This window comes from Montipora foliosa, chromosome 8 (assembly GCF_036669935.1).
Source record: "Montipora foliosa isolate CH-2021 chromosome 8, ASM3666993v2, whole genome shotgun sequence".
NCBI lineage: Eukaryota > Metazoa > Cnidaria > Anthozoa > Scleractinia > Acroporidae > Montipora > Montipora foliosa.
This window is the reverse complement of record NC_090876.1, coordinates 48,534,304-48,546,895: the sequence shown is the minus strand read 5'-3', so window position 1 is coordinate 48,546,895 and position 12,592 is coordinate 48,534,304. Positions and strand designations below refer to the sequence as shown.

Here is a 12,592-nt window from a genome sequence, read left to right as displayed (position 1 = left end):
TGATGATGATGATGAGGGTGCTTGAAACCGTTGGCAGTACATTGATAACAAGACGATGATGACCATCAAGATAACGACATTAATTAATGAAGATGACAACTGGAATAGAGAGTGAAGTCAGTAAACGGCTGTATCATAATAAATTTGCATTACCAAAGACATTACTACCTGGAGTTTTTTAGTTGTTTCCAGTAAAAATTGAAGAACTTTCCATCTGTCGTCTGAAGAAGGAAAACTAAAGAGCTGCCTCAGAGCTGGTTGCCATAAGTGATTTGTCTTCATGCTCTGAACCTGTGATCTAAGTTCTTGAAGAAAGTCAAAGTCAAGTTCTGAAATGACAAGTGACAGAACTTTCAGTTTGACCCTGCTTAAATTGTGCTAAATATCACAATAGTGGTTATTAAAGATTATAACTCCTAATTTCTAAATTAAGTACTGGTGCATCCCTTACTTCAGAATGCACTAATTCTTGTTGCTTAAATAATGATGAGGATGAGAATTATTATCATGCTTATCATTTTAATTGCCATCTGACCCTCGTTATCACAAATTAAGACACCTAGAAACTTATTCTCGCGGAAAATTTTTCAAGAAAGAAATTCTCAAGATCTGGATCAATAATAGTTAATTTTGCTATCATAAACATCACCAAATAACAAAGCTCTTTTGCACTGCAACTTTTGTCAGTGGTAAAAAAATCATTGGGTTTATTGGAATTGTTAAATTATGCTGTTGTGAGGTCATTAAAAATATTTTTTATCAATGTGTAAATAGACATGTCTTTGTTGTTCCCACTCTGTTTGGTTCAGTCTGTGCAAAGAACTTTTCATTAAAATTTTGTTCTAATATTTCGATCCTTTAAAAGGATTTCTTACATTAATTTTGTAACAGGGTTCACTTAACAGATTAATTACCTTGAGCAAAAAACAAATTTTCATCATCTGTTCTCCTGTAGGGATTTATCGACACAAGTTTCACATCATAAATGGGTATGCCTAGCATCCCATCTGCCAACACTGGAACACGACAAACACTAAATGCTATCGCAGCCCTTTTGTCTTTGTCTAAACTAATGCAACATCTCTCAAGAGACTTAGTGCAGACTTTGATCTGATTTTCAAGAGATGGCTTGTCATTACATAACCAGGAACAAGACGTGTATTCTTTTGATGGATAATAGTGTAGTTTTTCAGAGTACCATACCTAAAAAGAAGATGACAATTTTCTGTTATTTTTTAAATACTGTGAGCTATTCAAAACCAACCGTGAGAAATATAAGAAATAAAATTGTGGATATTGACCTGTAGTACTGGAACTTCTCAAGACTTATGTTCTTGACAAAACTCATTCGCCTGCAAGGCCTTGTAAATTATTATTATCTTCTAGCCTCTGTATTTCAGATCAGCAAGCTCTCTATTTTAGCCTGTAAGGCTGGCACACAAGGAGTTATAGGTTTGATTGTTGATTTATTATGCAACCCTCTTCCCCTCTAGCAACCATCGTATTCTCACTCACTGACCCCTTTTTTATTTCTGAAAAGTGATCAGAAGGCCAACATGAAACTTTCTGCAAAGTTTAAAAGAATTCTGTACTGCGGAATCATAGCCACATTAAAAGAATCACAGAATTAAGGGTTCTCTGAATCCTCCGTGCAGAATTTTTTTAAAGTTTGCAGAAAGTTTCATCTTACACTGCTGATGACTTTAAGGAAATAAAAAATGGGGGTCACCCAGTTCGTTTTTGAGATATGAGCAATTAAGACAAAATAAAGGGTATTTTTACAGGGCTTTACCATTGCCGCGGTGACATATTACGTAACAATAACGACTGCATATGGAACCATAATATTGCTACAATACAGAGTTTCACTTGGAAGCATTGAAACTGGTTTGAGCCACCTTAAGCAGTGACAAAAGGAAGAGCCTGAAAATCAGGCATAAAGAGGATTTAAACCCATGACCACTGCAACACTGGTGCATTGCTCTACCAATATTTATAAATTTGTGCTATCCAGCCAACTAGGAATCGGCCATTGTGTCACTTGGTAATGCACTAGTTGGGGTAAAACTTTTTCCCCCCCACCTTCCACCCCTTCCCTTCCCAAAATGAGAAAAGTGAGGACATTAGCCTGACAATACCCAACAAAAGTGCCCCAGTATACTGGGTGTTGGACAAGATCCGAATCGGGGAATTTCTCTCTTGGAGGATTGGAGTCTACAACTGTGTCACACAAGACTGGGACCAAACCAGACAGAGACTAAAATTATGGAAAGAAACAAGAGTTAAACTTGTTGATCCATTTTAGTATATACCAAAACAGTGGATAGCATTGAACGCTGGCCTGCGAGCAGGCTCACTTGTAGGCACGGAAAAAGCGAGCCGGCAAAGCCGGCGAGAAGAATATGACTTTTCCTCGCCCCATTCTTCTCTCTGTCGCCCTTTCGCATATTCCTGTGCCTACAAGTGCTTACAAGTGAGCCTCCTTGCAGGCTAGTTGAACGCGGACGCTGATTGCCATTGCTATTCACCTCCGAGCTATTTGCGCAGAATTTCTGCCCGCAAATCTTATGATCTTTGCAGGTTTAAATGAGTTAAAATCATCTTTTTGTGCTAAATTATCTCACTGTTTTAGTATGTACTAAAACAACTATTCACCTCAGTGTCGGTGGCTAGTGGTGGCTATTTACCTCACCGCTTTGCAGCACGGTAAATACCCACCACAATAGTTGCTAGTTGTTATCCTAGCTTACTTTTTGCTTGCCATCCACAAAGACATTAAGTCACTGAACAGAAAACCTTACTGACTGTTATATTTTGTTCTTAGTGATATTTTTGACGAAATTTTTTGTATTCTTTCACTAGTAGGCGGGGATATTGGAATAAAAATTTTGCCCTGAGGCGGGAACATGAGCTCACTTTCTCTTGCCCTTTTATCCAAGTCCCTGCCCGGGTTGGAATGGGAGAGCGGTGATTTACATTAACTGGTGCATAACAAACAGGTAGAGGATGGCTGAACCTGCTTTTTCCAGCAGTTCGCATGCGTCTTTCACATGCAGTCTAGCTCTCCCATATATAAAGCAGTACCTTGTATACAACATAGATACAAGCCTTTCCCTTGAGACTATACGACTGTGGGGGAACTTTCAGCTTGTATATTCTTGCTGTAAGTTTAACAGGATCGACATACTCAATTTGAGTTCTTCCCAAATCAATCCAGCTGAATAGTTTCCCTTCGGGGCGACCAACCAAGTCTTCCAACAAGAACTCGTTTATTCGACGTGTAAATGGAAGCTTTGAAGCTGTGAGGTATCTGTCAACCTCCTTCTTTGAGCTACTATGTAAATGAGGTCTTAAAATGTGCAGGACATCATATGACTGATCCGCTAAGATACCTCCATTCTTGCGTAAATTTCCGACGCACTCAAAGATATCCCTCTCTCTCTTTATGAAGACCGAAAGCAGTTCGAAAACTTCGCGCTTTGCGATGCGCGGCACGGCGAAAAATTCTCCGTAATCGGGAAACATGTGCGAGGCAATGTTTCCGAGAGCGTTCCTCTGATAGAGTTCCTCCAATTTAATCCGCATCCATTCCATTTGACATGGTTTTGTTTCTCCATAACTTTCGTCTGCCATATCCTACCAACAGCTTGTCACGGTTCAGTGTTGCGTGACATGGGTAGCAGAGTGCAGAAACTTCGCGCGTTTCCCTCTTACCATGCGCGCAACAAAAACTGACCTACGATTAGTAAGGAAACAAATCAGAAGTGGTTCAGCGTTATCGGTACTGTTATCGACAACGATATTCGTCATCACAGTGGTCAAAATGTTGTGCGCCTTGTGAGTCCATTTGCCACTTGTGAGGCCTTAAGTTTGTAAATACATCTGCAAATGGGTAAGGATCTCATGGATATACACACCAACCATAACTCTACAAAAATAACCATTCTAAATCAGTTTCTAGACCTAAATAAGATAAAGGAAAGTTTAGACCTAATCACTGAAATGGGCACTTTCACTTAATATGTAAAATGAGAGTTTAACCTAGGGACTCGTGGTGGGTATATCCATGAGATCTTTCCCTGCAAATGGTTTTCAAGTCTTCTCGGATAAGGACGATAAGCCGGAGGTCCGGTCTCATAGCCCTTGTTCATTAACTCTGTGGGACGTTAAAGATCCCACACCCTATTCGAAAAGAGTAGGGCATAGAGTTCCCGGTGTTGTGGTCTGACCTTTCCAGCATGTGGTCGGCTTGGCAGGATTAGCTTAAAGGGCTCCTGTGTGAATGAGACCAAAATTGTCTATAACAGCCAGAAGTCAGGCTACTTAGCCACCCGGGAGGGGGGGGGGGGGTACTGCCATATATGGGCTATATAGGTATGTGCCGCTGTGAAGGGTAGGGTATGGTTTTCAAGCAGTTTACTCTAGCATAGGGTATATAAATCAAAGCGTTTGGGTCTAGAATAGTGTATCATTTTTCACGAAACTGACCAGTTGGTTGAAGATTTTATCTAGACTAAGGAAACCAGGAATTGTTACTCAAAGATATAAAAAAATGAAATCAGCAAGTTTAATTTTCACGACTCAGCCTCAACAGCGTTGATAGATGAGTATCATAAAACGTTACTAGATATTATTAACTGTCAAAAATCGGGACTCAGATGGAAATCGGTGGTATACCGGTTAAAATTAAACAATTTATTGTCTTGATAATGCGTACGTATGTGCTTGGCATTGCTGGACAAGTATAAATAAATCCTTTTTTAAGAAAAAAATGATTGTGGTATAAGGTTTTGTTTTGGCTTTGCTTTAGACTGTGCTAGTGACCTCAGTTTCTGGAAAACAGCTACTCTAGGATAGGAGTGATTTGGGGAGTTGGTTAAGGGGTTCGAACTATGACTTCCAATTACCGCTACCTAAAACGAATTTTCCTAAACGTTCTTTCTCTTATCGAGGCCAGGTGCAAATGCTTGGAACCAACAGTCAAATCAAATTCGTGAGATAAGGGATCTTGCAAGCTTTAAACGTGCGATATCCTAGGACACATTTAAATCGCTAGGGCACATTTTTTACATCGTTTGTTCGTATTATTACATAGTAAATTTTGTTGGTTACTAATTATTACTATTGTTTAAATTTCTTTGACATTAAATAATATTTAGCGCTAAGTTATACCTAGTTTATTAGTCGTTTTAACATTTACATCTTGTAATTCTTGTAATTTTTTTGGCATTCATATTTTGTAATTCTTACACGGCATGTCTGAAAACCAGCTTGCTGAGCCATTTACCGTGTTTTAAATAAAGTTGATTGATTGATTGATTGAACTCTAGTATAGGGTAGCAAAATCTAGCTGAAACTAGCTGTGGTATAGGCTAAGGGTTACAGGGTCCCAGCGGCACATCCCCACCCAGAAATTCCTAAAGTACCCCCCCGGGCTGGAGCCCCTCGTAAATTCGTAAATAAATAAATCCACAACAAATTTGACCACTTTGATGACGAATATTGTTGTCGATAAGAGTACAGACAACGCTGTTCAACCACTTTCGATTTGTTTTTTACCACAATATTCAATGCCAAAGAAAGTGTTTATTTCAGAGCGTGACCAAAATCATGGCACAAAGAAAGAGCAAGCATTGTCTAGAACTTTGTCGCAATATGATTCGTTTATTTCCCAAAATAAGCGTTCCTGATTAACTATTACATTGCGTGACAAATTGACGGGAGCAGTGTTGTCTAGACTCTTATCGACAACGGCAAATTAGCCAATCAGATTGTGAGATTACAAGCAATCGGGGAAAAATCTTGTTTTGCCACTGATGACGCATTTGAAAGTAGTCGTATAGTTTGGGGAGAATCATTTTGCATCTTTTTCTAGTACTTGTTTGAACAGAAATAAAGGTATCACAGCATGAAGTACTTTGACTATTACATGTATCTTGTTGTTAATAATTTTTATCAAAAACAATTACAGAATACATGTGTTATAATGCAATAGTTTATCAGGTTTGTGGGAAAACAGTAGAGAAAAAGTAAGATAACTTTGCACTCTCATCTGATGCAAATATACAATAAAAATATTTTCATCCAAAAAGGTCTTCTTGGGAATCAACACCAAGGCTTCTGATAATAACACAGAATTCTCATTGACAAATAAAAACAACAAACAAAATTAATGAAATTTTAATGTTATATTATGAATTTTTAGTATTTGTTGAATTATATACACATCTCGAAAAGCTACTAATAGCAATTAAGTTATGTAGGGGCAGCTTTTCGAAGTGCAAGGTAGCCACTGACGATATCCATGGGCAAGCCTCGAATAGAACTAAATTCCATGGAATTGTTGTATTGAATGCCTGTGCTTGGATCTTTGTACTTAGCCTAAAAAAAGAAAGAATGATTTTGTGATCTAAGAATGCACTGTTAGTAGCCCTTTGAGATCCAAGAGAGCTGCCTGCTTCAGTCACAACAGAAAGTTGTGAAAATGTACATGTAACTCAACAAAAAATAATAAAATAGCCATTTTACATTTCACAAAAATAAAGAACTTTTTTACACAAACAAATTTATGTTAACTTTGTTAACAGCTACAGCCATCACATATAAAGAAACTCATCAGAACAGTTACACTAGGAAGAGTCTCGCAACCTTTTGAGGCGATTTCCGAGCTCGTTTTTGCCGTGTTGATTGACCAGAAAAGCTCTTAAGACTAGCGAGGCCAGAAGTCAAAGGCTCAAATTTCAGTGAATCATGCAATCCAGATGTAGTTATTGTACCTTGCTCTGCCCAGTTATATTTACAGTCTATCATTATACTTTCTCTGGCTCCTACTCCCGCAAAATAAATAAATAAAAAACAAAAACAGGAAGCAAAATCACAATTCATGGTGAATAAGATACCCAATTCTCATAATTATTATTTTTAAAAACTGAACAGATGGATATCAGATTTCCAGCATTTTCATTGGCTCACCAGACACAGGCTATCAGTTCATATACCTGCTGTACATAATATGGTCAAGGAACACGTCAGCAATACAGCGAGCTGAAAACATTTTTGCAGCTCTGAGAAAAAATGACAAAACCATTTTGGGCCGGAAAAGATTGAGGCAGAAATTGATGCTTTAGTCAACAATACTACCCCCGGGAACACCAGGGGGCTTGCTGGATAGAAAATGACATCAGCGTGCCCTCGTAGAATAATAAACATTAATATTCATTCAAAATATTTCCCCGATTCTGATTGGTTAAAACCATACGCATAATTCACCATAACCAGCTGCTGTTCACCAAATTTGGAAAGAAACTTCATATTGAACCAATGACGTCATATTGAACCAATGACGTCAAAAGTGCAGCCCGCTGCAAATTATTGAACCGTTGACTGAAAAAAGCTGGGGATGAGATTGTGTTATTTTTGTTGAGCAGAAAAATGGCTGCGAGTATAACCTGCGATCAGGCCCATTTTTAGCTTCGCCCATATGTTCTCTTAAGTCGTCGCTCGCTAAAATTGGGCCTGACCAAAAGTCTCTCAAGAATTCCGTTTGGTCGGCCAAATTTTGGCCGACCAAACTCGTGATCTGATTGGCTGTTGAAACGCCGGAAGTGAAAATGCCATCGTGATTGCGCGGAGCTCTCGCGAAGTCCTCGAGACTAATCCGCCATAAGTGTGCGAAGAAATTTGCTCCCTTTTGTTCTTACAATGCCGTGGACGATGCAACTTGATTTTATTTGTATAAATGGAGATATGCCATCTGAAATATCTCATTAATTGTCCAGAATCGGGTTTGAATTTCTGGAACGAGTGAAATTAGCGATTCCGTTGTCGAGCTCTGTGGCCATGGGGTTGAAAGTACTTTGAAAGCCGCTAAATAGCTGGTTCTTTCAAATGGCAATGAAAGCCGATGCATATTGGTTTCCTGGATGAGACAAGGGACATATATATCAACAGGAGGAGATGCTGATAAAATCGCAAGTTACACGAATGCATGTTTTGAATATCTGTGCACAAAAGGCTTTATTTATTTACTGTACATGACACGGTTTTTTTGCACACTTCATAATATTTCCAGTTGATTTAACTCAAAACTCACACTCCAGAAACTAAAATGGCATGTTTCCAGACAGATCAATTGTACAACAATAAAAGAAACTTTGCGAGTCCATCTTACTGTTCGTACTCCATCAAAAAATTAACAGCCAAACGTATCATTATTTTACTGCGCGCAATTCTAGAAATACACTGCAACTGAACATATTACCCGAAAAAATCACCAAAGAAACCTTCATGGGCAAACACGTTAAAGGAATAATGTATTTCTCTTTTTTTTTTCTTTAAAAATCTATTGCCAAACCGTCCAACGACAAAATGCTAGGTTATCTCAATTACAAATTAAGATGTCAAGCTTAAAAGATTGCATATTCAGTGAAGTTCGGAGGGAGAATTACACCGGCCTTTGCCGCAATATAGTCGTCGAAAACATTCCCCATGCTTTAAATGTGTTTTTCTCAAATTAAAGCCAACGGTAACTTTCGAATTCGCTTGTAATATTCCTCCCACGGTAATTAACTTTGGTCAAAACAAAATAGCGTGAATCTGCCGTCCACGCGTGTATTGGTGTAATGGAAGTAAATTTGATTGGCCGACGAAGGACATGTCAATCAATCAAAAAAGGTGGGCGGAAGGAATTTCGAAGAGGAATTTGGTCAGGCTCTATTTTTCGTTTCGCCAACTCCACATTACGTAGCACGCGAAACTAAAATAGAGCCTGATCGCAGGTTACTGCGAGTAGGTTTAGAAGTTTGAGAGAAGAAAATATTTTGAATGAATAACAAAGCAATTATTGAATTTGGCTTTCATGGAATATGAAGAATTCTGCAGATCTCGGAGGATGTTATCCACCTCGGCCTTCGGCCTTGGTGGATAACACCCTCCTCGACCTGCAGAATTCTTCATAATCCTACTCAGCCTCATTCAATAATTGCTAATTATTGTTAGTTATTATTCTGAAAAATCATGGCTCACGGCAATGGACAAAATCACGTTTCACAAGGAAAAACAAGGTCCTTTCACATTTCATAGAAAATAAAAACGGCAATTCACAAAATACTCTTTACCACCCTCTATAGAGTCCCTCAGTGTACTTGCCTGGCTTACTTGCTTTACTAACTAAGAAGCCTGGAACAGGCTATCTATTAGTAAGTGACTGCTGGAAATCTTAGCAGTGATAGGATAGAGTTCAGATGTCAGGAGAAAATTAATGTGATTCGATAAAAATTTCTGTAATTTTATAACCCGGAGGAGAAAGAGTTACAGTCTTACTGTTGCAAAAGGCCGGATGGACACCATCAAAGCATAATATTGACACATATAATAATAGTAATGTATTATTATTATTTAATTCTGTTGCATTATTGTCTTACCCAGGTTCACATAACTTATTATGCTCAGGCCAACTACCCTGTGAGCAGTTGGTTTCTCCTATGCTTCCCGAGAGAGATCGAGAGAGAAACCACTGCGAGTAACCATTATATTTTCCATCGAGCATTTGTGAGGCACATCACCCCCCACATGATGCATTTGACATCACTTCATCTTATTTCACAGGAAAAATATGGAATTTTTCCCCTTTATCGCCCAAATGCAGCATTGACATACATGAGCCGCCGCCAGGCTGAATGCATGCAAAAGCACCAAAAAACAAGTGTACTAAACTTGTTTTACCCGTTCAAATTGGATGTATTCATCCTCGGTGCTGAACGGTGGCTCACTCAGAGAAACAAAGGCTTTCTTGCAGTGATTTCTTTCTCGGGAAGCATAGGAGAAAACAACTGCTCATAGGGTAAAGGCTGACGGCATATTTAACACAACAGCACCCTCTACTAAACTCTGGGGAGCAATACGATGCAGAGTATTCTCAACACACCACTTAGTGCCTGGTTTTATTTGGCGTGTACTTGTTGTCATGTGTCTGAGTATAATTTTTTTGGTTCTCTGTTCTGCTATGAGAGGCTATCCTCCAGTGGTCTGGAGAACTTGAAAATGTCAAGATGTAGCAAAACATAGCCTGCATGCTCGCAGGCTACACAAAACACAAAATTATTGCATAATGATAAGAGGGTGAAGATAAATGTGATTTTATGTCACAAAAAACTTACCGGTAAACCTGAAAGATCAGCATATTTCTTTGCTGGTTTGAATGATGGTGGTGCATCAATACTGCTATCTGTGAAAAAAAAGTAGCTGTTATAAGTCCTTTTAATAAAAATTAATTATTGTAAAATCAAAATAGCATTCTTGATAGGCATTGCTCCCCAATTCCACATTGACAACAACAGTTGACAGAATGCTTTCACAAGAAAGTAACAAAGCTGCCAGTCACAAAGTGTAACAATGAAAAGGACAACGTAGAAAGCTAAGACCAAAAATCTGTTTTATTGTGGAAAGACCATGTTTTCAGAGTGAATGGCAGTTGAAATACATGTGGCTTGCCTATGATGCCAACAAAAAGATCATGACCTGTGAGATCTGTCTTGAGGAAAACAAATGAAATGCATTTACAATATTGTCAAAGGCCTACCATTGCAAGAGTTCCAATTTGAATGTGCCATAATGAAATGGACAGAGAAATCACAAAGGATTTTCACCCTAGTCATGGAGCACAAGTACACTGTAACTTCGTCCTGCTTAAGCTCCTACAGGGCCCCTATTTTTCAGAAAAGGGGGTCCTGGGACTCCCCAAGACAAAATCCTGGTGAGAACACTGATGGGTTAATGCCATTATCACAAGATAGACTTTACGTATTGTTTGACATGGTATGGACCACTTTCATAAATTGCAATGACCTTAACATTCTTTTTTATTTATGTTTAATAATTAGACCTACTACCCTCATTTCATTTGGCGGACATCATGAAAGAGGTCTATGAATGAACTGAAGAAAAGAAAACCTGTCTTACATGTGGGATCATCTTGTTTCCATGGCAATCCTCTTTCTAAGCCCATTATCTGTTTTAAATTTTTCCAAATCTTTTTTTTGCCTGCATTAACTCCAGAGTGCTGTGCAAGAAATGAAAACATGACAGTTACTGTAACAATAGCTGCATCAATCTTGTGGTAATTCAGCTAAGAGAATTCAGAACATTGGAACGAGACTCAGCTTCTGTCTATTGAAGACCGTTTTAATTGCAATGACAGTTGTCCGGGGAAAGAGAGTGAAAGAACATACAGCACCAATTCGTCTCCCTCATTCAATTTGATTGATTTTGACAATGGAGGTAATTATTATAAATAAGGAAGAACTTAGAATAGAGAGCAATAACGTGATAAGTACATTATCATTCAGCTATTTCTTAAAATATGTTTGCTTTATTTACTCTACAATTAGTTGTACAAATCAAATGCATTCTACAAGGAACTATATACACAAAGAAAAATGTTAAGTTTTAAGTTAAGTTTAAGTTTATTGTTCTTTGTTAATTTTTATTTTATTTATTTATTTCAAACCATTTCTAATATTTTTTCAATTTTTTGTTTATAAAAATTGAGCACTATAAATGAATTTTTACATAATATATAAGACTTACATATACGGCATATGTGATTATTTGCTGAGAGAAAGACTTTGCCAAACAGAAAAAAAAAGTACGCGTTACGCCGAAAACATTTAGTTACATACCTCAAAATTACCATCTTTAAAGACAAATTGTCCATTTGCATTGATGCTTGTTTCGCTCACGGCACTAAAAGATGACAGGCTACTTCGACTACTTGAGTTCGACTCCACTTCGTCTGCCACAAAAGGCTAAAATAAAGATAGATTGGTTTACAAAAAGTAACGTAAAAAAATAATACTTAAAGAAACTAAGCATCTTACCGTTAATGGCCTTTTTCGTTTGCTTGGGATTGGACAAGAAGCCGAAGCCGGGCTTTGAGATCGTTTATTTTTCTTGCTCCTGTTAGAAGCCATCTTGGATGAAGTGGAAGTGAGGCTATGTTTGACAGCGAGGCAACGGGGGACTCCCCCTATCCCACAATGCAGAGGCAGAGAAGCGACGACCGGAAATGCGTCTGCTGTTCGCAGGCTAGAAAATGGGTAGATTATTTTTTTACTGGGTTGCCAAACCCAGTCGGAAAATGGGTAGATTTCCGTTTTAGTATTTTTTTCCGTGTCGGTAAAAGTCTTGCCTGTCACTCCCCTGCTAAGTGGTGTCTTTGTGCATAGAGTCTTCTGTGCGTATTTTGTTAGGTTTGAGGGGGCTGGGGTAATGCGTAGCTTGCTCTGCACAATTAACCTGTAATGGCGTCGGAAGTCATTGTAACGCGAATGGCGTTTTAGTACATCTTTAAAGAAAATATACCCATATGGAGCTCAAGAATGGAACGTCGAGACAGGCGGTGAAACATAAAGATCTGGAATCTTAAAAGCGACGAGTAATGGACTTCGACAGCGTGAATCTTTCGCCCGTCGAGCCGAAATCGCCAAGCCTAAGGTGGTGTTACGTACAACACTGAAACCAAATGGAAATTTCTCTGGTAACTTACGGGTTCAACAAAGACAGAGAAGGAATCGAACACCACAGGTAGATCTGT

The 12,592-nt window shown here is 38.5% G+C and overlaps 2 protein-coding genes across 2 annotated transcripts in view; both read right to left on the bottom strand.

Annotated features, from left to right (window-relative positions):
- The window catches only part of LOC138012839 (uncharacterized), an 11,343-nt gene extending 7,598 nt beyond the window's left edge, over positions 1 to 3,745 (bottom strand). The window contains exons 1-3 of the mRNA XM_068859751.1: positions 3,085 to 3,745; positions 915 to 1,203; positions 169 to 329 (exon numbers count right to left, since the gene is read on the bottom strand). Coding sequence (XP_068715852.1) covers positions 169 to 329; positions 915 to 1,203; positions 3,085 to 3,633 — 999 coding nt within the window. The 5' untranslated portion in view covers positions 3,634 to 3,745. The remainder of the gene's footprint in view (positions 1 to 168; positions 330 to 914; positions 1,204 to 3,084) is intronic.
- Positions 3,746 to 6,169: 2,424 nt separating this feature from the next.
- LOC138013235 (INO80 complex subunit C-like) lies at positions 6,170 to 11,993 on the bottom strand. Its single transcript, XM_068860255.1, has 5 exons — positions 11,877 to 11,993; positions 11,679 to 11,804; positions 10,960 to 11,059; positions 10,158 to 10,225; positions 6,170 to 6,381 (listed from the first exon to the last, which is right to left on the bottom strand). The coding sequence occupies exons 1-5, from the start codon at positions 11,967 to 11,969 to the stop codon at positions 6,256 to 6,258; spliced, it is 513 nt and encodes a 170-aa protein (XP_068716356.1). The 5' UTR covers positions 11,970 to 11,993; the 3' UTR covers positions 6,170 to 6,255.
- Between the last annotated feature and the right edge of the window lie 599 nt (positions 11,994 to 12,592).

Excerpts from the sequence above, each read along its gene's own strand:
- LOC138013235 (XM_068860255.1), bottom strand. The coding sequence starts at position 11,969 with ATGGCTTCTAACAGGAGCAAGAAAAATAAACGATCTCAAAGCCCGGCT. Across the intron at positions 11,805-11,876 it reads AACGAAAAAGGCCATTAACG|CCTTTTGTGGCAGACGAAGT; the intron begins GTAAGATGCTTA and ends TCTTTATTTTAG. Across the intron at positions 11,060-11,678 it reads TTAAAGATGGTAATTTTGAG|CACTCTGGAGTTAATGCAGG; the intron begins GTATGTAACTAA and ends TTTCTTGCACAG.